General features: G+C 36.1%; 1 protein-coding gene across 49 annotated transcripts in view; it reads left to right on the forward strand.

Moving 5' to 3' along the window:
* The window catches only part of ank2 (ankyrin 2, neuronal), a 284,604-nt gene that overhangs the window by 188,048 nt on the left and 74,063 nt on the right, over positions 1-22,493 (forward strand). For 36 of the 49 annotated variants that reach the window (XM_031902875.1, XM_031902887.1, XM_012969088.3 and 33 more), the window contains 11 exons: positions 4,620-4,718; positions 5,820-6,005; positions 6,565-6,588; positions 9,787-9,885; positions 11,884-11,982; positions 14,015-14,113; positions 15,861-16,058; positions 16,336-16,434; positions 16,627-16,725; positions 19,461-19,559; positions 20,443-20,640. In XM_031902875.1, coding sequence (XP_031758735.1) covers positions 4,620-4,718; positions 5,820-6,005; positions 6,565-6,588; positions 9,787-9,885; positions 11,884-11,982; positions 14,015-14,113; positions 15,861-16,058; positions 16,336-16,434; positions 16,627-16,725; positions 19,461-19,559; positions 20,443-20,640 — 1,299 coding nt within the window. The remainder of the gene's footprint in view (positions 1-4,619; positions 4,719-5,819; positions 6,006-6,564; positions 6,589-9,786; positions 9,886-11,883; positions 11,983-14,014; positions 14,114-15,860; positions 16,059-16,335; positions 16,435-16,626; positions 16,726-19,460; positions 19,560-20,442; positions 20,641-22,493) is intronic. The other 13 variants (XM_031902900.1, XM_031902849.1, XM_031902986.1 and 10 more) reach the window with 3 other exon arrangements.

The raw sequence follows: 22,493 nt of genomic DNA on the forward strand, positions 1-22,493 counted from the left end.
TGGACTTCAGTAACACCAGCAACAAAAAGGTATTCTGTACTTTGTCATAAAAATATCCAAACTTATCTAATAAAATGAACTAAATTTTTCCAGGTGCAGTAACCCATAGAAACCAATACGATGTTTGCTGATCAGCTTAGAACAGGTGATCTGTATGTGCTTCCTGCTGATTGGTTGCTATATGTGATTAGACCAGCAGCAAACTTTGAACTTTTTATTAAATTTTGCCTTATTTACTAGCTCGGGTGCCATTTTTGTACACTGGGTCTGAGATGCCCAGTGGCCTCGATCCTTGTGAGTTCCACTGTCTCAGGTATAAGTCAGGAACATAGGTTGATTTGATTGCTCCTCCCCCACCACTGATCAGGGGCACAAGTAAGAAGAATGCGGCGGAAAGTTAGTGGTGAGGTGTAGGCGAGTTTGAAAATGGCGGCCCCTGAGGTGACAGCCCCGGAGGGCTTCAGACACACCAGTCTTACACTGACTGTACACATGAAATGATGCTATTCCAATACACCATCAGGGAAAATTGCACAACAGCTACATTCATGAGGTTTGCCAAAACAAATTTGCTTTCGTATTGGTGCATTGCATGAAAGTTGCAGTGCACGTGACTTAGCATGTGCCTTTAATTATGTTGGAATTCACAGCGGATTTCTGCATTTCATGACAAATATTTTTGCCAAATGGCTGCAATATGTCACTGTGGAAAAACTTGCGGTTGCGTCAAAGATGTTGCAGTCACGTCAAAAATTGCTGCGCATGAAAAAAAAAAATTCTGGATTTTTTTGCCATTTTCACAGTTTTTCGGCAATGCAAAATGGGACAGATTCGCTCATTATTTCTTGCAAGAATATTAAGGGCAGTAATATATATAAATATATATCCATTAGAGAAGAATTAAGCACAGGCCTACAGCATGCCAGTTTACCCTCAGCTAAGTCCTTTCTCACTTGGCAGTAGTGGCATAGGCTGCAACATATATACTGTATATACTGTAAATGTCTTCTGCAACCTATTATATCAGTAGCCTTTAGAATTTCCTTTTACAATTAGCCTGTCATTTCTTAATTATCTCCTTAAATAAATAGATATTTATAATTAAAGATTCCAGCATTTTCCTCAGAGACAGATTGTACTTTGTGCATGTTTCACTGGGTGCTTAACTTGTAACAGAATTCCATTTCTGCAAAGCAAGACATTAAGTCCTCTTCACTTCAGTAAATGTGATCACAGCTGCAGACTGCACACATTCCATTTGTGAGTGAATGTATTCCCAAAGAGCACTTGGCACTTGCTAAACGAAAATCAAATTAGGAAATGCCAAACCTTTGCTAAAATAAAATGTCTCTTGTTATACTAGTATTCTGTCCAAAAGGGGTTTTCATCAGCATGTTGCTATGCCCAGTCAGCTGACTTTCATTCTTGTTTATTGATTAACTAAAACTCTAACATTTCCCATATTTCCACGAATGTCTAACAACTACTAAGAAATCTGAACTGAAAGTGTGGGAAAAAAGTCACAGAAATGGCGACTTTTTCGAATAGTTTTTCGATTTACTGCACACAAACCAGGAAAATGTAGGGACATCTGCCATTGACTTCTACATAATCTCTGCAAGTTTTGGCTGGCGAATTGTCAGATTCTAATTTTTAGCCGTTTGGACACATAGTAAATCTTGAAAAAGTAACAACTTTTTTGGAGGGGGGGGGTGGTACATTTAGTCTTCCTTTTATAGTATAAAAGTTGTACTATTAAACCCTAAATAAGTCTTGGTTATCTGGCTGAGCAGTTTTAGCTCTAGAGAAGTAAATTGCTTTCAAGAGTAATGTTTCACCCAAAGTCCTCTTCTAGTTTTTGGGCAGTTTGGCTCTAATCTCATGTGGATGGAAAAAGACAGATGCTAATTCTGAGAGGGAAATGAAATCCTTACATCTGGTGCCTTTAGAATTTATACATGTGTTCTGAATGGCATGAGTGGAAAGGGTGCTGTAAGATGAAACCAAACAATAAATTTGTTGACGAAACGTGTGATATACTTGATTCCAACATCCGGCCTCATGCTGAGAATTTCATTGACAAGGAACTTAACAAATTTCAATCTTTTGACACCTATGCAGTCAAAGCCAGTTTTAAATTGCAGATGATTAACAGTATATTTGCAGTCTCCTTAGATGTCAGGTAACAAAGGTTATGTTGCTATGAAACCCTTCGTGGCAGCTTATAGTTGTGCAGATCACAGTTGCATGGTATGGTTTTATGGCACATCCATGTTTGGCTTTCATGCTAAGAATGATTGTTTTTTCCACATGTTAGAGGTCGCCGCTACCATGTTTTGATTTATCAAGTATATCGTAATGGGCTAATTTCATGAAATTCAAGTTTGCTCTTTTTTATGATTCTAGAAAAAACACAGCGGAAAATATGTGAACGTTAATATATTCAAAAATATTCTTAAGAACCACAAATGAGTTTTGTCGAGGTTATCTTTTTTTACATCTGCATTTTAATACCCAAACTCAATTTTAATAAATTTTCCCCGTGGTGTCAAAAGCATAGTTAAACATAATGTTTACATAATGTTTAACTATGTAGAAAAGAATGGCAGCCTAAAATTCTTAGAAAGGCCACTGGATAATGCATTGAAAACAGAGATGGATACATAGAGCTGCCTTCCAATAAATTGGTACAGGTATAGGACCCATTATCCAGAATGCTCGGGACCAAGGGTATTCCAGATAAGGTAAAGCTTTTTGCTGAATAAATATAGCATTTTAGGTGGCACTAATGTGGCGAATCTATTGGCAGTAAAATGCCAAAATGACTTTCCTTCTCCTTTAAAGAGAAATATTAATGCACATCATTATGATAGAAGATACTATAGTGTGTCCTAAATCTATAACACATTGGGCCTGATTCACTAAAGGGCGATAAAAATTATCGCATGCTTTTTCGCGTTAAAAAACGCAAAATAACTTGCGCGCGATTCACCATAGTATTATCGCGTGCGAAAAATCGCCATTTTCGCATGGGGTATTTCTCGCACTAGTTTTACCGTTTTGCGTTAATTTCCGCGCTGAAAAGAATACGATCGCATGATTCACTATAACTTTTGCGCGCTAAATATCGCATTCGGCTATACGAAAATTAACACCTACTACAGGCAGGCGAAAAATTATACAAAAGTACAGTAAATGATTTTTTGCAATAAAATATGGACTTACAGTGTTATTTATTCAAGTCTGTGTTTCCCCCAGAGTGACGCAGCCGCCAGTTTGCAGCGAAATGTTCATTTTTAATACAGTAATTTTCCGCAAGTATTGGCGTGTATGGCTAACATGGCGTGCGTTCATTTGCGCAACTATTCCTATTTGGTTACAAGTGATGAAATGTTTCGCCAGGCATGGATTCGCAGCGAATTTTTGGACGTGCGTTGAATTTTTTCGCGGCGGATTTTTTTCATGCGTTTCACAAAACAATCCGCCAATGGCAAAACGCATGAAAAAATTCGCCACGCAAAAATTCACCGCACATCCACAAATTGATACAAGTGTCAAAAAATAATAGTCACGGGCAAAAATTTTTTTGCCCGCACAACATTTTTGCCGTTTCGGGGATCTTTTGAAAGATTTGCTAATTTTTCACTAAAGAAACCAGAACACATTTGCTCATCACTAGTGGCTACTATTTATAAGCATCTACTATTTATATGTGGCTAATATTTATATACACCATTTATATGCTTCAACAATTTTTATACACTATTTCTATGCTACCATTCATATTCGGCGATTATTCGCGTAATTTAGCGCATGTACAGGCAAATACCGCATTGAAATAGTCTTTCGCGAGTTAAATAACGCTTGCAATATCGCGCGTAAAAAAGCGCGATTATGCTTATAGTGAATCGTGCGAAAAATCGCCAAAATTAAGCGGCGGTAAAAATTTTAGCGCACAATAAGAATAGCGCACGTTTTATCGCCCTTTAGTGAATCAGGCCCATTGAGTTTTATTACACTGTATTCATATATTTTTAACTGTCTTATATGTTAAGGGGGCCCCCAAACAAATTTTGATCACCAAGGGGAATTAGAACCCATTAAAACCTCTGGTTCAAACTAAAATGCAAAAGTTGTTTGGAGGCCAGGGTTAAGATGTATCAGTCAGAGTCTAGCTTTTGATTATTTATCTTTCTGTTCATATGTGCTCCTGTTCACCTTCCCAGCTGACATTCAAACCACTGCCTGGTTTCTCAAGAGCCACGTTTATTCATATAATTTGTAGAAAATGTAAAGTATGACTATATTGGCATACAGGGCATATCTGCTGTTCTGCTTTTATAGGTATGCTGCATTAATGGGAAGATTGTTCATCTTTGCAATTCCTCAGTTTATGGTGTGTGAAGTTTGTGAAGGTGTCTCTGAACTATTTATTTTGTATTATTTAGCAACAAATTAAAGTATGCTAATAAATAAACAGGATTCTTTTAAAAATTGTAAAAAATTTGCTGAGGACTGGCTTCATCTGGTGAAAGTGAGCTGCACAATAATATTTAAAATGTGTATTTTAGCTGGTATAAATTGTCCAGTAAATGAACATATGTCTTTTTTTGTTCTAGAATGGGTTCACCCCTCTCTATATGGCCGCACAAGAGAACCACATTGATGTAGTAAAATATTTACTTGAAACTGGGGCCAATCAGAGCACCGCCACAGAGGTATAGTAATAACAATTTACAATGTTTTAATGAGTTCCCTAATGTTGTCAGAGCTCTCATACCAACAATTATAAAGTATGTATATTAAAAAATGTTTTTCAAGCATTACATATTTAGGCTGATTAGGCAAAAGGATAAAACTGTGGCCATATATATATATATATATATATATATATATACATACGTGTGTGTATATAAATAGTAGTAAAATATATGAATATTATAAGTCACCGAGGAGTTCCATGACCAGACTAGTGATTTTATACAGGTTATGATACTCCAAGGTGACTTCTAATATTCTTATATTTTACAGTAAGTAGTACATTATTTATTATAACAAACAAGGTTCAGTGAGTCATGTGACAGAAATTACATCACTTCATAAAATAAATATATTCACCAGTTCTAGTAACCCACAACAACTTGTCAGCAACTAGGATTTAGTGGTGACCTGTTTTGAAATTTCCAAAAATGTTTAAATTTCAACTTTTATATTCTAATACGTACTCTACATGCTAGTTATTATGTGCCAGTACTTCATAAGCTCTAAATGATTCCGTTGAATGACAACTTGAATACACTATTAAATATTCATAGAAGATTTCTTCCAGATGGCCTTTTGAGTAAAATTAACACAAGGAATAATTAAACTGGCAGGTATTAGAGGCGAAGGAACGTTACAATCACTGGGGGGTGCCACATGTTACCAAGCTACCAGTAACGTACTGTATCTGTGACCAAGCGATCTTCTTCCATGTTCTGTCTTTGCGCTGCTTGCACATGTGCAGTAGAGTTAAAAGCCGGACTTTAACAAGAAAGTTTTGCCCTACTGTGCATGTGCTCGCCCCAGGATTCTGAAGAACGAATATAGACGGAAGAGGATTGCTTTGTCACAGATACCCCAGGCCGGTGCAGTTTTCTGCTAACATGAGCACTGGCCCAGGGTATCAGGTAAGTGATGACAGTCACTGGGGGGTGCTCAACATTTGGTACTTCCCAGTAATGGTAACATTTTCTTTCATTTAAGATATTCAAAGACAATATGCAACTTGATATTAGTGAATTTTAATCCAAGCTCATGGTGAGTTTTTGTTATTTCAGGATGGTTTTACTCCTTTAGCTGTGGCACTACAACAAGGTCATAACCAGGTGGTGGCTATTCTTTTGGAGAATGATACCAAGGGCAAGGTTAGACTTCCTGCCCTGCATATTGCAGCCAGAAAGGATGACACAAAGTCTGCAGCCCTATTGCTTCAGAATGACCACAATGCAGATGTGCAGTCAAAGGTGAGGCCTGAATTAGGGATACCAATACCCCCTCCCTTTCTTGTGCTTCATACTGTCAAGTCTACACAGCATGCCAGTGGATTTGTAATTTAGAAAAAATGTCTCATTTTGGCATTGTAATTTTAGTATATCATAAAAGGACAGACACAATACTAATCAAATGCAACAGCTTCAAATCTAATAATATAATAAAGTTATAAATGCACTGCATAACCTTATTGTTGTATTAAATGTGTAGTTTTGTGCAAGTTGAGTCAGTATGCTCTCAAGATCCCCCTTTCTGCTACTAGAAAAAGAGCCGGTACACATCTTGAGTTATCCCCCCACACATTTTATGCTCTTAAATGCTCTTGTAGAAAATATGCTAAAAATATTATATTACATATTATGATTAATGTAACATGTGAATTAATATTACTTTAACATTAATATATTTTTTGGAGAAGAAAGGAAAATTGGCTGTTTTGTTAAGATCACATGACACTGGCAGCACAAATAATTTTGTAATCAAAGTAAGTGGAACTAATATTTCCTCTTTTTCCAAATTATGCTACTTCAGATGATGGTGAATAGGACGACAGAGGTACCTACAACATTTTTCCTCTTCTCTTGTGCATGCATCTTTACCCAACATTCTGCCATCTTGTGTTCGCATATGTTTTTTTTTTTGCTTACCATTTTTGTTGAGCAACTTGTATTTTCAGTTTGACAAGATGTTCACTGTAAAAGGAAATCGGGCAATTTTATGGTTTTGCCTCAATATCTTGAAGATGATTTTTAAAGGATGCACAGTATAATTATTTGCTGCATTGTTTGTGTTGATTGATTGATTGTGGAATAAGTGAGGAAATAGCAACAGAGACATAATAGTACTAGTAGACTAATTGGCGAAAAGTGAAAGCATTGCGTGGGAGGAATAGGAGCATTCATGCTATGGAGACTTTAAAAATGAATCTAATTCTTAATGCCATGAAAGTAATAAACAGTATCAATGGCTTAACAGGTTATATACTCATTCTATGTTTATAAAAAAGTATAAAGCATTTGCTTTAAAACATTTGACACCCAAACAACCCTTATCTTCCCTAACATAAACAGAGAGCAGAATAGGGTTGATGGTGTTCTCTGTGCTTGCTCAACTGAAATAAGATTTGGCAGAGATGACTTTATAATCCCCTGCATTTTTGCTTTTAAGAATTATAGCTTTGGCTGTCAACAATTCCATGTTTGCTCTGCAGATATATAAATATATCAATAATTGTCAACCTAACTTTGCCTCTATCCACTACATTGCTTGACCTCACCCTTGCCCTTGCAGTATGTCTTAGAATATAATGCAGTTCAGAGTAATTAATAATTAATTTGTATTAGAATGATTTAGGCAAAATGTAGTCCCATGAGTAGCACATTGGTATTAAGGAGACTAAACCAAGTTTAATCACTGCACTTTCCATTTTGATAGGATATCTTACAGGCAGAAGCTCATCTGCTGGGTTTCAAAATGCATCCTATATAGTCACTAATCAGATCCCAACTGCAGACCTCTTTCCTCCTTTTTTGAGGCTCTTTTTTTTTAGATCTGTGACCACATGTAAAGCCAGGGAAGTCATTCAACTAGTATTGCATTGGGACTGTAAAAAACCTTTCCTTGTTTGAGTCCTGGAATGAAATCTTAGTTTTACTTTTGGGTTTTCTATTTTCACAGGATACACTATTGGCTGACACTTACCCACAGAGTTTGGAAGCACAGCCAGAGTAGCTACTGATGTTATCTCAACTGCAGACTGTTTTTTTGGTGCACTGCAGGGTTTCTAAACAATATACAGTATGAGGAGTCAAGGAAGCCACTTGCCACCACTGAGCTCTACCGATATTGTCTGCAGTTGGGATCGGGATCAATGGCTACCCTGGCTTTGGGGGTAGCTGTTTAGTCATTACATATATCCTTCAACTACGACTCCTCAGTATATGTTACCTCTGACTCCTCTATTTTTACTACATTAATGCATTTTCCATGTTTACTGAAAGAGCTCAGCAATTTTAAAGCTATGTGAAGATGGTGTCTGCTTTTGGTAACAAACCAAAGAACTACTGGCTAGGAAGCTGACACACTACCCTATTGGCCATCCAAGCCTGTCACTGCCAGCAAGAATACTGTACAAGTTTGGGTCTAAATCTATAACTAAGTCTATGTCATTGTGGCTTAGTTTAAGCAACATACAAAAATGAATAATAAGGTATAATAGCTCAGCTGGATTTCACACTAGTGAAACAACTACGCAATGTTAAATAGGACATTGTAACATATTGTAGTTTTTTTCATTACAATTCAAATTTATTAGGATTCAGAGTCGGTACATTTTTGCCAACTCCGACTCTAGGTACCCAAAATTGCTTCTGACTCCACAGCTCGGCTTTAAGACTCAGTGTTTGAGTTTCAGCTTATAGAGATTTAATGAAAATAGAGATCTTTTTGCAAAACTTGGATTCCTTCGCTTCATGAATGTAGTAAACATTGTTAGGCCAAACTTGGGGGAAGTGTCCATAGGTAACTGAACAAAGAGGTGTGTTTGTACACGTGGGAAAATATTCACATCTATATAGCTTCTATGTGTTGTGTTTTGTATTTTCCCACTGTTATGGAATATTTTGAAGTTGATAACTTGCTGCCTTATTCGTTATTCATGCCATTAGCATTCCTTGATCATCTCAGCTTGATCCATGCCTATTACTTTCAAAGATTATCATTATTTTGCATGGTAAGCTCATGTGTCAACACAACACATGTATTAGTATTATTTAGATTGTATTATTATAAAGTATGAATTAAAAAATCTTGCAAATCCTTATGATATCAAGGGAAACTACCATGTATATAAATCCATCCTGTTGTAATTGTTTAATACATCAGTTTTACAAATAGTCTATATTATTTCTGGTTTTAACTTTTGAGAATACAAATATAAGATTCAGCACAGTAAACAGAAAGCACTAGAAGTATTGTTTGTATGGTATACAGATGCAGTAAAGCAGCCACCTATACTTATCCCTATCCTACAGTCCCCTGTCAATGTCGCTGAAGCTTTCTACATGGTTTTCTATGTTTAAGCTACTCTGCTGCCATAAATAACCCAAATGAATAATCTTACATCATGCTTTTGTATGATTTTTATATCTTTACTCCTTGACTGGGGTGTTTACTAATGATGCTATCAGTGAAATAGGTGCACAGTACCAAACATTTACTATTGAAGCCACCAATTAATTATACTGAAATTATGTTTTTAATTCATATCCGTATTTCTTCTATCTCTTCCTTTTTTATTTCTCTCTTGTCTTTGAATCTTTCTTGATTTGTATCTTTCTTCCTTATTTCTTTTATTCCCTCATTTATTATTGCCCCACTCTTTCCAGCATCTGCTTATAAGTACTTTCTTCCTTCCCCACTTATTTTCTTTTCTGTTGTTATCCTGCGTTTTTTCCCAAATACCTTAATCGTCACTAACGGATACATTTCTTTATAATTCTCTTGACCATTATTCCTCAATTTCTTCATTCTATTAGTTATCATGTTTTTTCTTCTTACTTTTATTTGCTTAACTAATTCTTTATGCCTTTGTTAATATTTCAAACCTAACTTCTTGCCTACAATATACAGTACATTTGTACCTGGCTCCAGGTTTGTCTCTCTTCTAATTTGACTGACTTGCTTAACAGTATCATATATAATTTTATTCTGATCACTGCAAAGCTTGAGCCTGTCTCTCTTGTGTTTTTGCAGAGTGGCTTTACCCCACTACACATAGCAGCGCACTATGGAAATGTAAATGTGGCCACACTTTTACTCAACAGAGGTGCTGCAGTGGACTTTACAGCCAGGGTAATTTATTAAATATAAATTCTGAGAAACACTGAAAAAAATGCATTTGGTGATAAGAGCATAATGATGATAATGATGAGGAAAGAATGATGAAAAAAATAAATAATTTAAGAAAGTATTATAATGTAATCTGCTCAAGTTTTTAAAACACAAGTTCTTTTTTGTACAAAAAGCACAGAATGTCCATCATAATTTATGGCGGGGATTTCAGATTTAGGATTAAAATACACAAAACTTACTTGTAGTCAGTTATACAATATCTCTGAGCTGCTTTTCATCTCATTACTAAAAAAGCATTCTTTCTGCTACTTGTCTAGGCAGTAGTTACAAATGTTGAGTCTTTGGCTCTGACTTTTTATAGAAGACAATGGGCCCGATTCACTAAAGTCCGAAATAAGGAGTGCTATTTATAGCATGCGTTAAAAATCTTATCACTTCTTATTTTTCGCTCGATTCACTAAAAGGACACTTGTCATAATTAAGAAGCGATGTTCTTGGCGTTATTTATCTTGCGACGACATATTTTCAAGCAATATATTTCGCAGCGCACAACATATTACGCAGCACGTGATATTTTACGCAGAGCGCAAAATTTTCAGAACGGTAGTCTTCAGAAAGTAATGGTTACGTGGGTAATATATTGCGCTCTGCGTAAAATATCGCACGCTGCGTAATATGTTGTGCGCTGCGTAATATATTGCTTGAAAATATGTCATCGCAAGATAAATAACGCCAAGAACATTGCTTCTTAATTATGACAAGTGTCCTTTTAGTGAATCGAGTGAAAAATAAGAAGTGATAAGATTTTTAACGCATGCTATAAATAGCACTCCTTATTTCGGACTTTAGTGAATCGGGCCCAATATCTCTTTCCTAGGTGATTTGGTGTCAGAATGGTACTTTTACAAAAAAAGGAAATTACAAATTCAGCCATGGGTCATTACGCTTAGTCGTTTTTAATTTAAAGTTAGATTTACCATTTCCATCCCCTTAACAAGTCTTTTTGTATCTTGAAAGACCATTGATTATTTGAAATAACCTGCCATGGATGATTAATATTTGTAGTCAACTTTCAGTATTTGAACTTCTGGGTAAACACAAATACTGGATGTGGAATTAGCTAGAAAAGAGCCTATAAATGCACTAAGGGTAAATCTATAACATGATATAACCCTTGTGAAAATATTCAACTTTAAAACCTGGTTTTACTTTATATACTGTAATGCTGCTATGTTATTCTTTATGTGCTCTGAATAATGTCCTCTAGCAAATGGTAGATTTCCAGACACCAAGAATATCCTAAAAAGTCAATAACACTGCAAAGCTAATAGCCAAGGGAGTGTTTAGAATTAATCCAAATGGGAGTTGCCTTTGGTCATGTTTAGAGATTTAAACCTTACCTTAGCATTTTCCTTTAATTAAAAAATTGAATATACATCAGTCACTGCGTTATGAAATGAAGAAAAAAAATGTGTTTCACATAACAGGGTGCCTTGGGTTTACTAATAATTTGTACTGATCCCTTTTAATTTAGTCTATTGATATACTGGAAATGAGGCATTCTTTTGGAAACAGACAAAATGTACCTGTAGCTCTTCAAAGTCTGATGAGATGCTAAAGACTGAAGTTTCAAGATTAAAGGGGGTTGTTCACTTTTAAGTTAACTTTTAGTATGATATGAGAGTAATTATCTGAGACAATTTGCAATGGGTCTTCATTTTTAAAAAATTGTATTGGGTTTTGGGATTTTTGAAGCTGGGTTTTTTGTGTGACAATTAGAAAAAGTTGCAGTTTTGCAACTTTTCTGCAACTTTTTCCCCTCAAGTACTTTTTCAGTTCAGACTTTTTAGTAAATCTCAGACATTTGTGGAAAGTTTATTGAATTTTTTAAAAAGAAATGTTGAAGTTTTAGTAAATTTGCCCCTTAATGTTGACATAAAAAAGAATACATTTAAGATCATAGATAAGTTTTTGACCTCCTAAATTTTTATGTTTCAGAATGGAATTACCCCTCTGCATGTTGCATCCAAAAGGGGAAACACAAATATGGTAAAACTTTTGTTGGATCGTGGAGGACAAATTGATGCCAAAACCAGAGTAAGTGTTAAATAGTGACTAAAAAATGTAACACAATTTGATTACGCTAATTTACCAGTTTGGGGCCCTTACATTAGGTGGTGTTTGTACCAAATAAGTTTTATTTTTATATCCTTTCTAAATTTTTAGTAATATTAGCAATATTTGTACTGATAAATAAGACATTTTATTCAACTATGATAAGAATATAAATAACCATTTTACTGCTGAATTACTAATTCTTTATATATCACTTTACACAGCATAAAGCTTATTCATCATTTACACCTCTACCTGCCCCAGTGGAGCCAAAGGTGAGGGCAGACGAATCGTTAATCCGCTTCTCTCAGCCCTGCATTTTCTGCCTGGCTGAGAAAAGCGATTCCGCTTCCATACGCCATTTTCTTTCGCGTTTTCCTGGCCGACTGCCGATCCACACCGCCACATCCACACAGAGTGGCATACGGAAGCGGATTCACTTTTCTCAGCCAGGCAGAAAAGTGCAGGGCTGAGAGAAGTGGATTAGCACTTCGTCTGCCCTCGCTCTTATTGTCTTAGGGTAATGTCCCACTGTCCCATGATAGATCTCTGCTACCCGTCTGCAGGAGGAAAGTTGGCACGACTTCGGAAAACCGAAGCAATGCATAGGCCTTTCCACCAGAGATTCCCTTTGTTTCCAATGGGAAGGCATTTTGGAGAGGTTTGCCTCCCCCCGAGATCTATCGCGGGTGACTAATTTCTCCTTGGGACATTACCCTAAGCTCCCTATCAGATTCACAGAACACAACAGGGTCTGTTTCATCATCAGTCAAATAACCTGCCTGTATGTGTTTGGAGATTGCAAACTGAATGCCCAAAATGACCCCACAGTCACAGGGGGAACATACAGACTCTCTGCAGATTGTACGCACTTAATTAAATTAAGGATTCTAGTGCGGCAGTGTAGCAGTGATAAACTCTGAACCTATTTTCAGATATACAGACTTCCATGGTGTTCTATATGTCAACATAGTGGATCATGTTGCAGAGAATCCTAATGTAAACTTTTATGTGACTAGCAGCTCTTGCAAGGAAAGGAAATTACTGATGTTGATTTTCAAAGTTCTGCAAACTATGGCCATTACAACTGCCAGTCCTGTCCTATTTGTATCCCCATTTATTATTCTTGGCATCATACTATTTTCATCTTAATTATTGCTTTATCAGTTCTAGATAAATATGGCAAAAAGTAAAAACCCTTGGTAACTCCTGAGCTAGCATGGAAACCTCTATTCCAAACATATTAAAGGAAGAATAATCTTTTTAAGCATGCTATGTTCTGGAGCCATTTGAAAAATTGAAATGATTCTGATCATATAAATCTATTAAGTAATGAATTATACATGATACAGTTACATCCAGCATTTTGAAAGTAGAAAATGTTTAAGTAATTGAGTTGTAGTTGTGAATCAGCATATCCACTTAAACTGTGACAGCTAGCAACACACAGGAAACAGTATTAATTAAAATGGAAAATGGGCAATTTATAATTTGTTGATAGTTTAAAAAAAAATAGTAGTACAGGTATCGGACCCCTTATCCGGAAACCCGTTATCTAGAAAGCTCCGAATTACGGAAAGCCCGTCTCCCATAGACTCCATTTTAATCAAATAATTCAGAATTTTAAAACTGATTTCCTTTTTCTCTGTAGTAATAAAACAGTACCTTGTAATTGATCCCAACTAAGATATAAATAATCCTTATTGGATGCAAAACAATCCTATTGGGGTTAATTAATGTTTTATTGATTTTTAGCAGACTTAAGGTATGGAGATCCAAATTACGGAAAGACCCCTTATCCGGAATACCCTTGGTCCCGAGCATTCTGGATAATGGGTCCTATACTTGTACAATCAAAAATGAAGTTATGTGGACAGTAGAATTTTGTTTGCCACCGTAGGCACAAAATTAAAGCTAAACAAATATATTTATAATATAATGTAAGTGGTAAATATATAAAGCCTCAGTATTCTATAATAAACTGCTATCTGTTTTGGCCTTGCTTTTGTTTTAGGATGGACTTACTCCATTACATTGCGCAGCACGAAGTGGACACGACCAGGTGGTAGAACTTCTTCTTGAAAGAGGAGCACCACTGCTTGCAAGGACCAAGGCATGTTTAGTTACATTATAGTATGTAACTAAATAGTTATATAAATATATATATAATATATACTTATATATATTAATATTTATATATTATATATTTTTTTATAAATTTTATATATATATACTGTATATATATATATATATATATATATAAATAGTTATATAGGGTTGAAAAAAGACCAGATTCCATCAAGTTCAACCCTTCCAAGTAAACCCAGCACACACAACTACTATAGTATTTTTGACAGAGTTTTATTTAATAAATCCTGACTCCGTAAAATGTTACATGTCTAATTAAATTGTTTTACCAAAGCTGAACAACCCTTTTGGAAAATGAAACAAGATATTGATCTAATTTTATGACTGACCCTACTTACTGAAATTAATCATGAAAAAATGCACCACTCAAAATTGTTTGGTAAACAATTTTGTGTAAATTGGGTGTGAGGTTTTGTTTGGTACTATGGAGTGCACAATGCTATGACTTGCATATTCTTGTCTTGTGTTTTGTAACTGGAGTTGAACTATATATATATATCTGTGTTGGAATGGCAGACCAAATGATTCACATCCCCCTGCCATGCTGTCACTTCAATTCTTGCATAGTGAAGGGCTTTTTTGGCTACTTTTGGCCCCTCTTAACCTCCCTATTGGAAATTCCATCTTGTTTCTAAGTCTTTCCCTCACAGAAGTGATGTTCCAATATTTTACACTGATTAAATTTGAAGGTATTGAAACATATTCTCTGAAGATTGTAAATGTGCTATTAAACCAGCGATTCTGGATGCACAGTGAGACATGAATTAATGTTAAATTTTCACATTTGCCTATCCTGAATACCATCAGTTTTCACTGCATTTCTTGCATTTGTATGCTCCTTTTGGCCCTGTCATCCTAACCTCTAATTTTTTAGTTTATTAACTCTCCATTTCTTGGCTTTTGAGTTGAATAAATATCTGTAACATCCTTGTAAACAGTTAAATAGATTTGATTCAGCATAGGGTTCTGTAGATTGAACTTAGTGCATTGTCAAAGAAAACATGTAGAAATTGGAATGTGCCATGCTTTTAACAGACGAGGGTTGTGAGTGATGTTGGAGGAGAGTGTTAGTAATGGTAGATTTAACTATTCTCCCCTGCGCTTTATGTGTGAGTGTTACATTTTGAAGTAATTCAATATTTCAGCTAGGGAGCTAGCAATAAAAGTCAGACTTCAATTCCTTCATAAATATTGTTCATAAATGGCTTCTTGCATCTGTAACTGTTTTGGTATGGTATTTATGTGTGATGCTGAACATATGACAACTATAACAGATACATGTGGCCACCTAATGCGGAAAACTGGGGAGCACTGCATAACAGAATTCTACTAATGTAAATGCTATCCTTTAAGTTTATTATGGAGAAACGGAATTTGTTGCATTGCTGCTCTGTTTAAATGTAATTTTTACATAAATACACCACTCAGGCCTGAATTTGTCTGTTATGCCTTCCTAGGCCACATCCATTGTAACACCATGATGACACTAGATCCACAAAACTGCTTTATCCTATCTCAATATTAGCAATTATTTATGCAACAACACACCCACACATTGCAGCCATTGATGGAAAGTAATTTGTTACAAACTCATCTAAAACTCTGGCTTTCTAGACCCTTGTCTTTTTCTTCATCTAAATATAGTCCTGTTGGTACTTATTGTTATAGTTGACTATTTCTGGTAATGTATAATGACTTTTCTCTTGATGCAGAATGGACTCTCCCCTCTTCACATGGCCGCTCAGGGAGACCATGTTGAGTGTGTCAAACATCTGCTTCAGCACAAAGCTCCAGTTGATGATGTAACACTGGATTACTTGACATCACTGCATGTTGCAGCTCACTGTGGACATTATCGAGTAACCAAACTGCTCCTGGACAAAAGAGCAAATCCTAATGCTCGTGCACTGGTACAGTTTCTCTAGCATTCGTGAATATTTTGACCACAACAGTCAATTGCTTTGCTTTTATTCTCAGTGCTTGGTCTTCACCCATTTCTATGTTTACTTGAAAAGTTATTGAACTCGTATTTTCAGACTGTTTCCATTATTCTGTCTGCAAAAGTCATTTTAAAAGTGATGAAAAATCAGTGGGGTGACAGTAATTTTTTTTTTATTCTTGAGGTCTGCATGATTTGTTTGTGTAAAGTGTGCATGGGCTTTTCTAACACAGTGTTTTTCTGTACAGAATGGTTTTACTCCATTGCACATTGCTTGCAAGAAAAACCGTATCAAAGTTATGGAACTCCTAGTGAAATATGGGGCTTCAATCCAAGCTATAACAGAGGTAGAGGAGAATTTCTTAGCTCAAGATACCTACATACATATATCTCCTATACTTCTGCCTTTGATTCTCCTTTCCCATTCTATGTTTATGCGCTGATATTCCCTGCCCTCCCTTTCCACCTTCTTCTGACCTCTGCTGAAGCCCAGCTGGTCTTGTGCATGGGGGTAAAATCAGTGTTGGTTTGTTTCACAGTCTGGTCTCACTCCAATACATGTGGCCGCATTCATGGGTCACTTGAACATAGTCCTCCTTCTGCTGCAGAATGGAGCCTCTCCAGATGTCACTAACATTGTGAGTATGTCTTGCAGTTTACATGATCAGATTGTCTTTAAATATGCCAACTGTGCTTCTTTATTATAATTACCTAACCTGTGCATGTATTTGATATTTCTTGTTAGTCCGAAATATGTTGAAATTATGAAAAAAACCTTTGTAGAAATATTGTATTTAATCTACATGAAGTTGTGTACTTACAATAATAAACTGGAAACTTGACACCCTGGAGAGGAATTTTACAAGTATGTTGCACTGACAAGAAATTTGTATCTGTAGCTAATGGGTGAATGAAGCTTAACCATTTTATGTTCTAAATGCTATAACAAATTTGGCAAGTTAGAAAGAACCTTTAGATAAATACAATACATGTAATATCAGGCTCCTGAAATGCTACTTCCACTACCTAAAGATCAAAAGTAGAGAACTGGAAAGCTGATGGTTGAATGTCCATCTGGTAAAAGATCTCATATTTTAATAGGCTATAGATCAGTGAACCCCCCCTTTGATGTTGCTCCCAGTGGCCTTGATGCAGGTGCCCATATCAACATATCTGGCTTTAAGGCAAGTTTTGGAAGCACAGAGACACAGTTTTACCTCAAGCAGAGCCTCCTGCCGGCCAGCAGCCCACGTGGGGCTACCAAATAGCCAATCACAGTCCTTATTTGGCATCCCCAAAGAACTTTTTTCATACTTGTGTGGCTCACCAACACTTTTTACAACTTAGTGTGACCCTTGGGTAAAAAAGGTTGGGAATCCCTGCTATAGATGAACATTCTACAAAGTCCATAATCAGGATAAACCAAATTCACTAGTTTAAGATACTCATTCTCCTGTCAACCACCCCTTATATTTGAGGTATGGTATTACAGGTATGGTATCTATTATCTAGAAAGCTTGGGACCTATGATTATCCAAATAAGGAATCTTTCTGTAATTTGATCTTCATACTTTTTATTTCATACTTTTTATATTAAGTCTAATGAAAGATATGTAAACATCAAATATACCCAACTGTTTTGCCGCCAATATAGATTAATGCAGTTTAGTTAGGATCAGTAGAAGATACTGTTTTATTATTACAGAAAACAAAGAAAGAAAGACTAAATCACTGGGGGGGGGGTCAATGTTAGGCACCCCTCAGTGATTGTAATCACTTACCTGATACCCCTGACCAGGATTCCTGCACAGACACGGGGTATATGCAAGCCTCTTCCTTCTGTTGTCAGAATCTTGGGGCCGACGCATGCGCAGTAGAGCAAAAAAGCCAGCTTTTTCTTTTTTTAAAAAAAGTCGGTTTTTCACTACTGGGCATGTGCAAAGATCGAAGAAGGAACGATATCTTGCATACACCTCGGCCAGCGCTCTTGTTAGGAGAAAAATGCACCAGCCGGGGTGTAAGGTAAGCAATGAAAGTTACAGGGGGGTGCCTAACATTTTGGCATCCCCCAGTAATGTAGCTTTTCCTTCCTTTAAAACAGACTATATGAGAAATGACCTTTCTGTAGTTTTCTGGATAACAGGTTTCCTGAACAGAGATCCCATACCTGCATTTAAAAATGGAATAACTGTCCCTATCTTGAACAGATCAGGATTGCTTTAACCCTGCTGTAGTGCACAGAAATTTTGAAGCAGGGGTAAATCATGCAACTCATAGCATTCTCTGTATGCTTCCAAATCACTCCACAAATTTCTTCCCAAATGTTAGAGGAAAGAACAAAAATAAGAATCAAAAACTGAACCCTCATGAGCTGTATACAGACTTTTGTGAGATAACTTTTATACATACCGTATTTGTATGTATTTATCCATTATGGTTTAATTAATCCCAATTTATATCATTCTCATGTTTTCAGATGAAGCAGAACACTTGCATCTGAACCTGCATCTGGGGAGCAAAATCTTAAAAAAAATGTTATTTTTCTCTATATAGTTATATATAGATATGTATTGTAGCACACACTGCAACAGCCCTCGCAGAAGATTTGGTGAAACCAATTTCACCTACTCTTAAGAATCAGGATTACATAGTAAAGAAAGAATATAGAAAAGAAACGGCATTTCCATACTATTTATAAAAATCTATGTAATACATGTACAGTGGTAGTGTCATAAAACAATTTATAATACAATGGTACAATCTTAAACAGTGGGAAGCAAAACCTTCTTATTCAGATAATCTTGTAAACGTTTGTGGGCTGCATCCTTAGTTATTCACTCTCTTGCAGAGAGATATATTTCGTGCAACCTGTGTGCGCATTTTTAATAATGGTGTGCTCAGGTCAGAATAGAAAAAAAATTGTGCACACCACAATTTACTGTGTGCACGTGCACAAGCGCACAGCTCAGAGGGAACATTGCCTGAGGGCTTGACAAACTTGCTATAAAAGCATTGCTTATGTTAAATTGTGAAGTCTGCAGCATTTTAGGAACGTTATATGTATGATATTGGCAACACCTTTACCTCTCCCACCTGACTGAAGAATTCATTTTTAAAGGGAATGGGCTCAAATGATGAAAATAACTTTACGAATACTGTAAATGGTTGAGCACCGAAAACAAACAACAAAAGTCGTGTCAATTTTATCACTCATTCTAATAATAGAGCTGTAGAATGTTTTGTAACTGTGTACTGAACACATTCTGGTTTATGTTGCATTTTACAATCAAGCTTTGTGAAACAGTAAAAATATAGTTACATAAAATATTGACCTACCTAAATTTGTACACAATATTGTTCATACTCTTTGCAGCGTGGAGAAACAGCACTTCACATGGCTGCACGTGCTGGGCAGGTGGAAGTGGTTCGCTGCCTCCTGAGAAATGGTGCCCTCGTAGATGCCAGAGCCAGGGTACGTTCATTGCTTTCTTTGTTATGTTTTCTTTTATAGTCCATAACTTTCTACATTCACTGGATTATGTCTTGAGTTTCTTACACTCCTTTTACAGGGCTTACTGTAATACAGTGCTTTGTCGAAATAAAGATTTGTATTAGGAATGAGAGTAATGTTTGTAACTGTTGGGTTAAGGTGAAATGTGCTGTCACTGCTGTTACCCTGTGTTAGGGTAACCATTGTTGATCGTAGAAGAGGGGCTAATAGTTGCAAGCCTGTACACCAGTTTGTAGTACCAAAATTAGATTAGACTAGAAAATAAGTATCTTATGTATAGGGCTTAATATGTAGCTTATAAACTGTAAGGCTACAGAGCCCCTTTCACAGTGAAGACCCATGTATTTAAAGTGTTCCTGACAGTTCCATACTTTGGTCAGCCTTCACCCTGTTACTGGTCAGTGCTTAGTGTGCAGTAAGTACTTACTTGGAGTGCTGCCCAACACCCACTGCATAAGTTAGGTTATGTTGCTTGGAAATAGGACAAAAAACCCATGATGGTAAGGAAACATAGTTCTTCAATCTTAGTGGGTACAGAAGCACTATGTACAAAGTACAGCATGAATAGAATAATTTAATGCACAAACAGCTAGACAGTAATTATCATTTTATTATCATTTGCATCATTTTTGTCTGTTTATTGGAAAAAATAGCTGAAAAGATATTTTAATGGAGGCCAAAGACACAAGCACATTATCATACCAGCACACTACAGGCCCCCCCTTTACTACCCCTGCAGCAGCTGGATCTGCTGTCTGATACAAACTTGATACATGGCATTCAGGAATAGTTTGCTATTAAGAGGAAAATATATATATTTATTTGACTTATTTAATTCCATCAGGAGGAGCAGACACCTCTGCACATTGCCTCCCGTTTGGGCAAAACAGAAATCGTCCAGCTATTACTTCAACACATGGCTCACCCGGATGCTGCTACAACAAACGGCTATACACCACTGCATATATCTGCAAGGGAAGGGCAAGTCGATGTAGCATCTGTCTTGCTGGAGGCTGGTGCTGCACATTCATTGGCTACCAAGGTAAGATGGGGAAGAATGGCACTGGTGCATGAACAAATGAAAAATGCATGTGTTTTTCTGAATATAGCAGTACATAAACCCTAGGCGTAGAATGCATTCAGTAAGCAAAACTGTCTCTATCGCTTCTTGTTCTGAAAAAAAAACACACGACCAACTGACTACCATCAATATAACAAGGCTATCAGTGAGAAATGTTGGGGCAACCATACATGTATCGAAAATCATTTTGTTGTTATCTTTATAGACAGTTTAAGACTACACATCTTTAAGAATGTGCTCATGATTCCTCAGTGCAGATTGCATTTAATAAAACAAATCTCTAGGAATAAGGGTTCTTAACTGCAAATTGATTTTCACATGTTCAAAGAGTGGCATAGAGGCAGAGACAACCAGTGATGGAACAGTTTAGCTAATAGGAGATGCTACATACTAGGAGTTTTTCTAGACTAGACTGCCACTCCCTATAGTTCTATCATGATATGAAAATGTTCTGTAGCAGTGTGTCAGTGCAGTAAAAGACTAACCACAAGTGCCCCCTGGTGGAGAACACACGCCTCAAACAACCTTTTTTAAATTATCTATGTTTACAGGGTAACCCTTTTGAAATAAAAAATAACAAAAGTGGTATAAAGGTGATACCTTTATTGGCTAACTAAGATTACCATAGCAAGCTTTCAGAACATTTTAGTTCCTTTTTCAAGGTAATCAGCTTGAAAAAGGAACTAAAATGTTCTGAAAGCTTGCTATGGTTATCTTAGTTAGCCAATAAAGGTATCACCTTTATACCACGTTTGTTATTTTTTATTTCAAAAGGGTTACCCTGTAAACATTTTTTGACTGGCTAACACGGTACATCACCTTTTCCTGCATCTACAATTAAATTATCTATAAATCCAAGGTATAAATCTAGTAAACCATTTCCCTGTACCTACTCTCATTGCATATGATTAAGGCTCAATGGCAGGTTGGTGGTATGGAACAATAACTGGGTTAAAAAATGGATATTGACATTATTATACAGGCATAGCTGTATCAGGATCAAATGCTTATATTTGCTCCTAGCTTGTAATGAGGAATACCATAAAACTGTATCAAAATGGATATACCCCTGTACTAGGCAGCATTCAGGTGGAGAATATTTGTCGGAAGTAGTTTGTTAAATCATGTTTATTCTTCTAAATTGAATAAACTTGCATATTAAATGTTAGCTTATTTATTATTATTATTATTATTATTATTATTATTGTTATTATTTAATAATCAAGTTTACAAACTTGAAAAAAGCTTGAAGAACTTGAATTAAATATATGGCTTGACTTTGCCTGGCACAACTTCCTATATAAACTTGCACTTAATAAATATCAGATATTCCAGTTTTTGAACCATAATTCAAATTTGAGGTATTTTTGTGCAAAACAATTCGAATCATGAAAAAAATCAAACTGCAATGTTGATAAATCACCCCCTTACTGTATACAGAAATACCCATTACATCTTTGGAGGATTGATTGTTGTAGGTTCATAGCAGTTACAGAACTGAAGGATGCCTATCCCTATTGTGAAGTATATTTAGCTGTTTGAGTGAAACCTGCCGAAAGAACAAGTGACATCTACATGCACATTGTGTCACATTCAGTTACTTGATCCGCGGTGCAGGTACAGCCAGCCATTCCAGCCCATACACTGATGTTATCGTTTAGTACCAGGTGGTCATAAGACATTTATGACAAAGGGGAAAAAATTTGACAGTTGTTGGAAAATACATAAATATTTTAGGTATGTGAGGGACAGAAAGGGTTTGGTGTTTTTAAAAAGTAACTGAACTATATATAAACCATTCCTATTAATATCTT

This window comes from Xenopus tropicalis, chromosome 1, assembly GCF_000004195.4.
Source record: "Xenopus tropicalis strain Nigerian chromosome 1, UCB_Xtro_10.0, whole genome shotgun sequence".
NCBI classification, from domain to species: domain Eukaryota; kingdom Metazoa; phylum Chordata; class Amphibia; order Anura; family Pipidae; genus Xenopus; species Xenopus tropicalis.